The sequence below is a fragment of the Bidens hawaiensis genome, unplaced genomic scaffold (genome assembly GCF_021521415.1).
Source record: "Bidens hawaiensis isolate Kalapana, Puna unplaced genomic scaffold, B.hawaiensis_p1.1 tig00007607_1, whole genome shotgun sequence".
NCBI lineage: Eukaryota > Viridiplantae > Streptophyta > Magnoliopsida > Asterales > Asteraceae > Bidens > Bidens hawaiensis.
In genome coordinates, this window is record NW_027491529.1 from 816,663 (window position 1) to 830,261 (window position 13,599).

General features: G+C 39.0%; 1 protein-coding gene across 1 annotated transcript; it reads left to right on the top strand.

Moving 5' to 3' along the window:
* Positions 1-1,707: 1,707 nt before the first annotated feature.
* Positions 1,708-4,057, top strand: LOC143635589 (small ribosomal subunit protein uS9-like). The gene is made up of 2 exons (XM_077103381.1): positions 1,708-1,790; positions 3,838-4,057. Exons 1-2 carry the CDS (start codon positions 1,708-1,710, stop codon positions 4,055-4,057), a joined length of 303 nt encoding a protein of 100 aa, XP_076959496.1.
* The last annotated feature ends 9,542 nt before the right edge of the window (positions 4,058-13,599 follow it).

Below are 13,599 nucleotides of genomic sequence, written 5' to 3' on the forward strand. Positions count from 1 at the left end.
TTCTAGTTAGGAGCTACTTTTTAAGACGAATGCAAGAAACTAACTAATAAAAATATGCAGACATTCATTAACCATGGAGACCTTAATTAAAAATAAAAAAAAGTGCAAAGGGAATCAAGAAGAGTTTTCAGATTATATGCATATTCGGTAACAAACGATGCCCACTCTCTATAGTCTAAGAAATGTCAGAGATCAAGAGAGAGCAATTTATATAATTGGGTAGATTATATTGAGGGGGAAGATAATTTTGGTGCGGGTTTTGATTTGGAAGAGAAAGTGTATTCGGATGATGGGAACCGTAAATAATAATGTAAAGGTTAATTCTTTAATTTTAATATATTAAATCTTAAATATATATAAACAAACATTTAAAAACTCTCCCTCGTTGCTCTTTATATTTTCTCAAACCATAAGGCTAATCATGAATTTGACCAGAATTTACGGGTTTGGGTCTCATCAAACCCAGATATCCATTAAACGAGTTATAAAATCTTATTAAATTAAAAAATTAATCTTACAAATATTTGATGTGAAAATCCTATAAATAGAGATATACTAAAAATTAATATATAATTTAAAAAATATAATATTATTTATAATTAAGATACAGTTTTATGGTAAAACAATAATAAACGGTCTTGAGTCTTACCAAACTCAAATATCTTTTAAATCGGGCTATAAAATCTCATTTATTTGTTAAACCTTTTACAATTAAACCGTATGTGAATTATTAATTTTTCATACAATAAAATAATAAAAATTCAAAAATATATAAATATAAGAAACGAATAATATAAAACAATTCCCGCAATACGGGGGTTAAAAGCTAGTAAGCTTATAAAGTAATGAGTTATAACAATTTATATAATTACAAATTTGGAAGGAGTTGACATTAAAGGTGTGTACATTGAACTTCTTTGCTTGTTACATTTATTGGTCATTTACGATTAGTTACATTTATTATTGTTTAATTATGATGAAATGGTCAGTTGGGACCAATGTTTTAAAAACCGGTTCAAACCGGTCGGTTGAACCGGTTAAACCGGATTTTGCAAAGCAAGCCGGTATTTTGATTCCGGTATTTATGGCCGATTTGCTAGAAAATTATACCGGCGGTTTTTGTCTAAAATACTGGTTTTTACCGGCAAACCAGTTGTATGTCCGAGATATTTTTGATATTTACGACCCATATTTTTTCAAAATTACTTTTAACCCAATAATTAACATTCAAACGTGTAAACTTTAGAACTATTTTTTTAAAAACTGAGTGCTTTTGCATTATTATTTTAATATAGATTAACCTTTGGATTATTTTTTATAATGAAATCATTTACTTTTGGATGAAGTTACGTTTATAGGAAAATATAAGGTAAACTATTCAACCGGTTGAACCTTTCGGTATAACCCGGTTCAACCGGTTGTACCATTTTTTAGTCCAATCCAATACAAATAAAATACCGGTTTGTAAAATATTTGTTGGGACTCTGATTATCAATTAAGGCAATTGGTGCTTAAGTTGTTCAAGTTGTGATCAGTTAGAGCCAATGATGGTCAACTGTAAGTAATTATTGCCAATTAGGATCGCTTATGGTGTATTTCTTTTAGTCATTGATCAAATAGGTTTATTAATGGCCAAACACGGTAGTTAAGGTTATTGTTGGTCAAATTCAGTTAGTTAGGGTTATTATTGTGTAGTTAGGATAACTTATGGTCAAAGAAGTTGTTGATGGTCATTTAAGGTTAAGTGGTTTGACTTATGGACAATTGAAGCCTATGATGACCAATTATAGGTAATCTGGTTAAGTTTTGATCAAATAGATAAAATAATGGTAAATTAGAGTTAACAAGTTTTAGAAACTAATGGGGGGTCGGGGCATTGCGTGATATGCCTCTCATCACGCGTGATATGGCTCCCAACACCGCCGCCGGTCCTTTTTCAAGCATGATGGGGTATGGCTGCGTGATGGCCATCACACATTTTGTGGGTTTGGGTGATGGAACTATCTTTCTCTCTCTCTCTCTCTCTCTATATATATATATACCCCAATTACACTTCTCTCACTCACACAAAAACCTATATATATATATATGTATGTATGTATGTATGTATGTATGTATACCAAAACCTATCACAACACACCACACCCACACCACCCCTTCTAAAATCCATCAAATGTGATAGATTTGAAGCTAGTAATGTGGCACACCACCATTAGGTGGTGTGTGTGAGGAAAATGGAACCACCCCTCCCCCCCTAATTGGTCAAGCAGCTACAATTATGTACGAGTGTGATTAATTAGAAGCATTTAAGATTAATGTTCGTTATTATTTGTTAACTAGAATCTTAGTATACCATGTAATGCAAAAGGGGCAGGGTGGGCGTTTTGATTAGTCGAGACAGGTTCGGGTCAGATCATGTTAAAAATGGTCATTTTAGATATACTAGGAAACTATAGAAACAAATTATATATCATATCATATACAAACTAAATAAATTTAGATAGTAACTAAGGGTGTAAACATGCCAAACCGAGCTCGAGCTCAACTCGTTTTACCCATTGTTTTTAAAACTCGAGCTCGACTCATTTTCTATTTATTAATATATTTATAATTTTTATATTATATTTTATTGTAGTATTGTATATTAGACATTATATTATTTAGTCAATTTTTTTCATAATCCTATGTATAATAGTCAGTATTTAATATATATATATATATATATATATATCGAATAAAATACAATATGCCTATTTAGGCTCGTAAATCGATTCGAGCTCGAAACTTAAACTCGTTTAAGTTTTATTTGATTTGATATAACCTTTTATAAGCCAATCTAAGACCCTGTTTGTTTTTGCCTCTTTTCTCTGAATAGAGGAAAACGTCTGATTCGGTCAGACGTAATCAGACGTGGGGTTGTTTGTTTTTTTTCTGGCAATAAGAGGTTCAGCGTCTTAATAGTATCTGAACCAGTAAAAGCTTTTAATGGGTCTGAAAACCTCTTAACCCAAAAAAAACATACGTTTCTCTCCGGCCTCCATTAACTTCTAACCCGGAGACTAGGCTCCATCTCCGACGACTAGAGGTTCGTCTCTAGCCTCCACCTCTTAATGATTCAGATTTCAGACATTTGAACCACCTCTTAACATTCAGATATGGTATTCAGATTCAGTTTTAAATCTTTAAAAGAAACAAACGGGGCCTAAAATAACTCATGATTTGTGTATTTTATACAATTTTTTTAATACTTGTAAATAAATTTCTCTCTTCCTAAAATATTTAGGAATTCCCGCTCCTTCCATCCAAATTTTCATAAATAATAGTATTGTATCTTCGTTAGTTTTTTAGAAATTCCCGCTCCCAATTCTCAATAATTTCCCCCAAAGACTAAGTTCCCCCACCCCTCACGTCTCACGCTAATTGGATCCGTCCCTCCCGCTTTCCGTTGGCTTCTTTTCTATCTTGCTCGTATTCTCGTATGGCCCTTCTTCCGTCTCATACCTTGTAATTCTTCCAATTGCATGTTTTATTTCTTGTATTTTTTTTAATCTATTGTGTTCTAGATACAACTGAGGCTTCGTGAGACATCTTGTTACTATTTGTGGATGGTGGGTTGGGTCCGGTTCAATACGGCGGCTGATTGTTGGAGTAGAGGAAGGATATTGAGAATTTATTTCTCTAATTGGAGAGGTAACGATTTAAGGTTTCTATCTCACAATAGGAGTCAAGAGTTGTGTTGTGATTTAATATTTGTTGGTGCACATAACCTGTTTGTTGAAACGCTTAAATGATTTTGAGTCACTGTATGTTGTTCAAATTGATTGGTTGTATGTAAAGTGGAGGTCACACTTCTCAGGTGTATGCGATCCGTCAGAGCATATCGAAGGCGTTGGTGGCTTATTACCAGATGTTTGTGGATGAAGAGCAGACGAAGGAGATTAAGGATGTGCTTGTGAGGTATGATAGGACTTTGCTTGTGGCGGATCCGAGAAGGTGTGAGCCGAAGAAGTTTGGTGGGCGCGGTGCTCGTGCTAGGTTCCAGAAGTCGTATCGTTAAGGGATATGTTACGGAGTATGTTTTTGTGTTTTGTTTGGATTATTATTGAAGGTGGTTTAATTGTTATGTTTTGGATCGTTGAGTATGGTATGTAAGAAGTTTGAGTTTTGTTAATCATGCATGATTTTAAATATTAATATTACTGGAGTTAAATAACTTTTTGTTGAAATCTAAAATTTAGGTCGGAGATGAAGTTTTCCTCAAAAGCATTCTAAACCCTGTTTAAATCTAAACTTTTTGTTGACCATTAATCATTACTTGGCCTTTAATCCCAGCAGTTATAACCCATTCCACACGTTTTATGTAACCACCAACAGTGTATTTCGCATGAATTAAATCAACAATTAATATCTGCAATTATAAATCAACACCAAGAGAGAAATATCTATTTATCAGCACTAATACTCAGGAAACTAAACTTATTCGAGAATCCTGAACATATTCGGAATCCTGAGCATGGTTAAAATTTTTAGAGATGAGGCTAAATTTGCCAAAGCGTCTGCCCCGGCGTTTTCTTCCCTTGGTACCTGATCAATGCTAAACAATTCGAAGGATTTTGCTAATTCCTTCACAAGTTCTAGATATTTGAGTAGTTTTTCTCCTTTAACAGCATATGAGCCATTAAAGTGGTTAGCAATTAATAGTGAATCTATATATATTTGAAGATATCTGATCCTCATGCACTTAGCTAATTGCAAACCCGCGATCAAGGCCTCATATTCTGCTTCATTGTTCGTCGCTTGAAACTCACAGGCTATAGACTGGGGTAATATGTCCCCCTGTGGAGATTTCAGTAGGATCCCTAATCTTGTTCCTCTTACGTTGGATGCTCCATCTGTGAAGAGGATCCAAGGATCCTTAGTCTTCTCTAGTTGTTAGACCTCTAAGTCAGCCTCTTTTTGTAGGTCACTAGTGAAATCAGCCACAAAGTCCGCTAGTGCTTGAGACTTGATTGTTGTTCTTGGCTCTTATTGGATATCATACGCACTTAATTTCACAGCACACTTGGCCATTCTACCTGATAAATCTGGTTTTCTAAGAACATTCTTCACAGGATAATTAGTTCTTAAAATAATAGGATGAGTTTCAAAATAATGTCTCAATTTAGTAGAAGCCATAACAAGTGCAAGGATTAACTTTTCTAAATGAGAATACCTGGCTTCCGCATCTAGAAGACTTTTACTTACATAGTAAACAGGATGTTGTTCACCTTCATAATCCTTTACCAAGACGGCACTTACTGCATTTCTTGAGACATCAATACAGGTATAAGGATTCTCCATCCACTGGCTTCATTAGAGCAGGAGCTGAGGATAAGTAATCCTTCAAGGCTGTAAGTGCAGCCTCATGCTTTTCCGTCTATTCAAACTTCTTATTCTTCCTAAGGATGTCATAGAAGTCCTTGCACTTCTTGGAGGATCTTGAGATGAACCTATTGTGAGCAGATATTCTTCCTGTGAGCCTTTGGACATCCTTCGCGTTTGCAGGAGACTTCAAATTGAGGATGGCTTCAATCTGCTCGGGGCTAGCTTCAATTCCTCTTTTGGTTACCATATATCCCAGAAATTTTCCAGCCTTAACACCAAAGTGGCATTTTGACGGATTCAATTTCATGTTATAATGGTCAAGGATATTGAATGCTTCCTCGAGGTCTCTAAGGTGATCCTCAGCTTTCTTTGACTTCACCACCATATCATCTATGCAGACCTCCATAGTCTTACCCAATTGATCCTTGAACATCATGTTGACTAGTCTTTGGTATGTCCCCTGCATTCCTTAGTCCAAACGGCATAGCAGTATAACAATATATGTCGGTAGGAGTCATGAATGTTGTATCCTCTTGATCAGATGGTTCCATCTGAATTTGTTGAAATCCAGAGGAAGCATCCATGAAGGTAAGCATTTCATGTCCTGCCATTTCACCCACCATGGAATCTATATGTCGTAATGGTAAAGGATCCTTGGGGCATGCCTTGTTTAAATCGGTAAAATCGACACAAACCCTCCACTTTTCATTCTTTTTTGAAACAACGACCACATTAGCTAGCCATCGAGGATATTGAACCTCTCTGATCATACCGGCCTTAAGAAGTTTTTCAACTTCTTCTTGTATGATCTTGTTCCTCTCAGGAGCGAATTTTCTTTGCTTCTGATGGACGGGTTTAACAGATAAATCAAGGCCGAGTTTATGAGTGATTACCTCTTTTGAAATACCTGTCATGTCTGAGTGCTTGAAGGCAAAGGTAGATCTTCTTTGCCCTAAGAAGGATACTAAATCCTCCTCAATCTTACTGGGGATACTGGATCCTAGGAACACCTTTATCTCTGGATCCTCGGGGTCCAATGATACTTCTTTAAGGTCTTTCTCCCGAGCTTCCAACACGTCCCTAGGATGTTGCTGTAGTTGCTATGCTATATTTTGCTTGGCTGTTGGCTTCATTGATGAAGAATAATAGTTCTTGGCCTCCGCTTGGTCACCAACTATCTTTACAACTCCCCAAGGAGTAGGTAGCTTGATGCACTGGTGATAAGTTGAGGCTACTGCCTTTATTCCATGGATCCAGAGCCTACCTAAAATAACATTGCAACAGGAAAGGTTGTCTATAACACAAAAGTTTTGGTATGAATTTAACCATTCGATGTAAATAGGGAGGTTGATATCTCCCAATGTCTTCTTGGTTTCACCACTGAAACCAACTAACACCGATGTTCTAGGAATGATCTCTGAATCCGGGATGTTCATCTTCTTGAGGACATCATGCTGGATTGACTGAGCTTCCACCGTCAACTAGGATCCTGCGTACATAATGGTTAGCGATAAATAAAGTAATAATCAAATCGTCGTGATGAGGATCCTGGATGTTTAGCTTGTCTTCCTCATCGAAGAAGATTCTTTTGTCTCCGTTATCCATCTTGATCTCTTTGGCAAGTCTTCTTGCTGCAGAGAAAGAAGTTCCACATGTGTCTGAACCTCCGGAGATTAAAATTGACCGTTTGCACATCCAACTCATCCTGATGAGGATCCTGGATCCTCGAATTAAAAACGATTCTCTGATTAGTCACTCGAATTCTTCTGCGGGATTTTCTTCTATAGCACAAGAATCTTGAAACAATTTGTAGTCTCTGGAGACAAAGTTGATCACATGAGCATCTGGTGGTGGTGGTGTTGCTTTTTGTGGAAGATCTTCAGGATCCTGGATCTTGGATTTCTTCCTTCCCAAGAGCTCTTTAAAGTGACCCTTACTTAGGAGGTATCCAATTTCCCTCCACAAGCCAATGCACTCATCTGTCATGTGGCCAAAATCTTCGTGAAAGGCAAACCACCTACACTTGTCTTTGAAAGTGGTTGTCTTCTCATTCTTTCGGGGACACCTTGCCTTTTCTCCCAGATCCTGCATGGCGCAATTTAAGACATGAGTATCCACGGAAAAACACTAGTTGGAGATGCATGGATAGTCTTCATCATCATCTACGTCTTCGACTGATCGTACGTTCTGATGGTTGAACTTGTTATACGGCTTTGAGTTGTTATTCTTGAACGAGAATCCTTGCTTCTTGTCGGAGGATTCTTGTTTTGTCTGATTCCCCAGACGATCCTGGATCCTCTTGTCGTCTTCTAACTGCATAAATCTGAGAGCCATGTTCCTTACTTCATCTAGGGACCTGCAAAGAGTCATCACAAGATCATCATAAAAGGGGAGCCCCTTTTAAGTCCCATCTTGAAGGCCTCAACAGCTGTAGTAATGTCAAGATTAGGGATTTCCAAGGCTTCCCAAACAAACCTCGTAAAAAAGTTCCTAAGGGATTCATCACTTGGTTGCATAACTCGGTATAAGTCACTAGTTAACTACTCGAATTTTCTGCTACAGGAAAATTGGCTGTTGAACAAGTTAACCAAATGAGAAAAAGAAGTAATCGAAAAGAGAGGAAGACTTAGCAGCCATTTTAACGCAGATATGGTCAGTGTGGATCGAAAGCCTTTGCACAGGCAAGCTTCTTTGAGTCTCTCCGGAATAGGATTGATCTCCATCCTTTCTCTTCATTGTGCCACATGTTCTTCAGGATCAGTGGTCCCGTCGTAAGTCTTCATATTCAAAGTTTGGAACCTGTTAGGGCATGAATTTTATGCTGAGGATCCTTAATCCTTATCTACCTTACAGATAGATTACCCTTGAAATATGTATCAGGGTATAAAGGATAGACGATCCTTGGTATTATTTGTTTATTAATGATTGCGTTTAGTATGGTGACGTGTTAGACAGGTATGAAAACTTTAAGAAGTACTTGCATCAATTATCCTCATGAAGCATTCCTAGCTGGAGTATGGATACAGGATCCTAATTCAACATAGCTGTTAATGGACGAATTCATGTGAAGATGGATGTTTCATTATCAACAACGGTTCAAAGACTCATTCTTCCATTTATCTCGCTACTGAACGGCTATACGCACGTGGTCAAAGTCATGGAGCGGCTAGTGGAAGACTTCCGGATTGTTAGGGAATATTGTTAGTGATATTTTCTTATTTAATTGAGCTATGATCGAGTAGGAAGAACACATGTATGATCACACACACTAGAGCAGAAACAAACATTCTCTCTATTCACTAGTTTACTTTGTAATCTCGATCATTTACTCCACAACGATTGTAACACCCTTTTTATCTAATATAAACTAAAGTGATAGTTTTCACCGTCCGGGGGTTTTTTGTGATGGAGATCACGATAATCACATACTCATCGACTAAAGGTTACCTTGTTGATCCTTGACCGAAAAGACTCGACCAACGATTACTTTGTTAATCCTTGATTGAAGAAATTCGACCAAAGATTACCTTGATAAGTTTTGACCGAAGTAAGACTATCTTGGTTAAGGGCTTTTTCCCGCGTAATCACATCGCTGAGTTCAACAAGATTTCACTTATACATTAGTTATCATCGAGTTAGCACCTTACCTCACATTTACAAATTTGGATACTTGATCCTTAGCAGATTTTTATCCAAAACAATTTGGCGCCCACCGTGGGGAAATTGGTGTTATAATCCGTATTATTCTAATCAATTTTCATTTTTTCATACCCTATACACTTGCAATGGCCTCTCAATCCACCTCTGCATCGTCAACTATGCAGTCTTTGATTTCTCTCTCCTCAAGGACCTTGCCGCCGATGCCTCCGCCAATCATGAGAGCACCAAAGGCTGCTACTTCTGGGAGCAAGACACAAATACCAGTCTTCCAGAGCTCGAGAACAACCGCTGCTACTTCGGCGGTAAACTCTAACAATGACGTTTCCTCTATGTTTTTGCAGGTGAAAGCATATATGGAATAACATAACAAGACCAACCATAGGATCCTGCGTGAGATCGAAGACATCAAAAAATCCAAGAGGCCAGCAGAGAATCTCACCCCCCCTGATGCCTAGGATGCTGGATTTCACCAGTCCAGGCACCCTGGCTCAGCTTCAGCAAGGATCACACATCCTTCAACAAGGATCCATGGGTCAACAGACTCAAGGATCCCTAGCCTTTCAGCAAGGATCATCCATCCTTCAACCAGGATCCATGAGTCCTCAGACTCAAGGATCCTCAGTCTTTCAGCAAGGATCATCCATCCTTCAACCAGGATCCGTGGGTTCTCAGACTCAAGGATCCTCAGCCTTTCAGCAAGGATCATCCATCCTTCAACAAGGATCCATGGGTCATCAGATCCACGGATACTCGGTTTTCCAGCAAGGACCATCTAGCTTCAACCATATGTCGATGGGTCAACCAATGCAGAGTTCCTCAATGTCCAAAAGGGGATCAGGGATGCTTCCGCCAGGATCCTTCGGGATTCCTTGTCAAGGACCCTTCTTTCAGGATCAAGGATCCTTTGGATCCCATCATCAACGGTCTTCCGAAGTCCATGATGGAGACATAACCCCCATGCAGACCATAGCTTCTGGAGGACCTACTCCGTTCGAAGACTCTTCTTATCCCAGATACTCATCCGGGATACCAAACTCCACCCAGTAGAGAGGTAATTGGTATGATCCTATATCTTTAGATACTAACTGTGCTTCAATGCAGGATGCAGGTATCAACCAGGCAATGGCCAAGGAGTTACAAAAACTCAAGGATATGATATCCAGTGTTCCTGGGGTGATACGTCCGATTCCTGAGATACCAGAAGGAAGTCACAAGTTATCCAGATTCGCTCCACCAATCTGTGATGCAGAAATTCCGAAGAGGTTCCAAACTCCCAACATGAAGACTTATGACGGGAACATTGATCTTGAGGAACACATTGCCCAATATAGGGAAAGGATGGAAATTAACCCTGTTCCTGAAAGACTCAAGGAGGCTTGCCTTTGTAAAGGATTTGGAGCCACACTAATGGGAGCTGCACTGAAATGGCTGTTAAGTCTCTCTCCTTTCTCGGTTACATCTTTCTCTCATTTAGTTAATTTGTTTAACACTCAATTTTCCTGTAGTCGGAAATTTGAGAGGTTAACCAGTGACTTATATCGTGTTGTCCAGCCTAGTGATGAATCCCTTAGGGATTTCGTTACCAGGTTCGGCAAGGAAGCTCTAGAAATCCCAAACCTTGACATGACTACTGCTGTTGAAGCATTCAAGATGGTAATTCAAAAGAGCTCCCCTTTTTATGATGATTTAGTGATGACTCCGTGCAGGACATTAGATGAAGTCAAAAACAGAGCATTAAGATACATCCGGTTAGAATAAGATAAGAAGATCCAGGATCGTCTCGGGGGACAATCGAAACAAGAAACTCCCGAAAAGAATAAAGGATCCTGGAATAGGAACAACAATTCAAAGGCGTACAACAAATTCAATAATCAGAACGTACGTGCGGTTGAAGAAGAAGACGACGATGAAGACTATCCTTGCATCTCAGACTATTGTTTCTCTGTGGACACCCATGGCTTGATCTGTGCCATGAAGGATCTGGGAGAAAAAGCAAGGTGGCCCCGAAAGAATGAAAAGACGGCCGGCTTCAAGGACAAATCTAAGTGGTGCGCCTTCCACGAAGACTTTGGCCACGCGATAGACGAGTGCATCGGCTTAAGGAGGGAAATTGGATACCTCCTGAGCAAGGGTCACATTAAAGAGCTCTTGGGAAGGAAGAAATCCAAGATCCTGAAGATCTTCCAAAAAAAGCAACATCACCACCGCCCTATGCTCATGTGATCAAATTTGTCTCCAAAGACTACGAATTATTTAAAGATTATTGTGCCATAGAAGAAAGTCCCGTAGAAGAATTCGAGTTGGATAATGAGAGAAACCGCTCATCCCCACTACTCGAGTGACTGATCAGAGAATATTTTTCAATTCAAGGATCCATGATCCTCATCAGGACAAACTGGATGTGCAAGCGGTCAATTTCATCTCTGGAGGTTCAGACATATCTGGAACTTCTTTCTCTGCAGCAAAAAGACTCGCTAAAGAGATCAAGATAAATAACGGGGATCGACCAATAGTGTCAACCACATTAACAACGAACAAGAGAATCTTCTTCAATGAAGAATACAAGCTGAACATTTAGGATCCTCATCATGACGGTTTGATTATTACTTTATTTATCTCTAACCATTATGTACGCGGATCCTAGTGGACGGTGGCAACTCGGTCAACATTATCCAACATGATGTCCTCAAGAAGATGAACATACCGGATTAAGAAATCATTCCTAGAACATCGGTGCTAGTCGGTTTCAGTGGGGAAACCAAGAAGACTTTGGGAGATATCAACCTCCCTATTTACATCGAAGGGTTAAACTCGTATAAAAAATTATGTGTTATAGACAACCTTTCCTGTTGCAATGTTATTTTAGGCAAGCTCTGGATCCATGGAATAAAGGCAGTAGCCTCAACTTATCACCAGTACATCAAGCTACCTACTCCTTGGGGAGTTGTAAAGATAGTTGGTGACCAAGCGGAGGCCAAGAACTATTATTCTTCATCAATGAAGCCAACAGCCAAGCAAAATATAGCATAGCAACTACAGCAACATCCTAGGGACGTGTTGGAAGCTTGGGAGAAAGACCTTAAAGAAGTATCATTGGACCCCGAGGATCCAGAGATAAAGGTGTTCTTAGGATCCAGTATCCCTAGTAAGATTGAGGAGGATTTAGTATCTTTCTTAGGGCAAAGAAGATCTACCTTTGCCTTCAAGCACTCAGACATGACAGGTATTTCAAAAGAGGTAATCACTCGTAAACTCGGCCTTGATTTATCTGTTAAACCCGTCCATCAGAAGCAAAGAAAATTCGCTCCTGAGAGGAACAAGATCATACAAGAAGAAGTTGAAAAACTTCTTAAGGCCGGTATGATCAGAGAGGTTCACTATCCTCGATGGCTAGCAAATGTGGTCGTTGTTTCAAAAAAGAATGGAAAGTGGAGGGTTTGTGTCGATTTTACCGATTTAAACAAGGCATACCCCAAGGATCCTTTACCATTACCACATATAGATTCCATGGTGGGTGAAATGTCAGGACTTGAAATGCTTACCTTCATGGATGCTTCATCTGGATTTCAACAAATTCAGATGGAACCATCTGATCAAGAGGATACAGCATTCATGACTCCTACCGTAATATATAGTTATACTACTATGCCGTTTGGACTAAGGAATGCAGGGGCAACATACCAAAGACTAATCAACATGATGTTCAAGGATCAGTTGGGTAAGACTATGGAGGTCTGCATAGATGATATGGTGGTGAAGTCAAAGAAAGCTGAGGATCACCTTAGGGACCTTGAAGAAGCATTCAATATCCTTGACCAATATAACATGAAATTGAATCCGTCAAAATGCCACTTTGGTGTTAAGGCTGGAAAATTTCTGGGATATATGGTGACTAAAAGACGAATTGAAGCAAGCCCCGAACAGATTGAAGCCATCCTCAACCTGAAATCTCCTGCAAATGCGAAGGATGTTCAAAGGCTCACGGGAAGAATAGCTGCTCTCAATAGGTTCATCTCAGGGTCCTCCGAGAAGTGCAAGGACTTCAATGACATACTCAGGAAGAATAAGAAGTTTGAATGGACGGAAAAGCATGAGTCCGTGCTTACAGCCTTGAAGGATTACTTATCCTCAGCTCCAGCTCAAATGAAGCCTGTGGATGGAGAATCCTTGTATCTGTACTTAGCTGTCTTAGGAAACGCAGTAAGTGCCGTCTTGGTAAAGGATCATGAAGGTGAGCAACATTCCGTTTACTATGTAAGTAACAGTCTTCTAGATGCGGAAGCCAGGTATTCTTGTTGGTGCATAATGTCAGTAGTTCAGTATCTTGTGTTTTGTATGTGTCTGTAATCGTTTTAGATTGTCTGTTTTGGTTTTGAATATTGTTTTGCATAAGTTCAACTGGGATGTAGGCGAAATTGGAGGATAAGCGAAGTTATGACAACTTCGCCTAGTATGTTAGGCGAAGTTGTCGAGGTCTATTTAAACCACCACTTCGGCTTATCATGGTTAGGGTTTTTCCGAACGTGTGTTAGTGATAATTGATATCACGTGTTGAAGTGTTGCAATACAATCGAG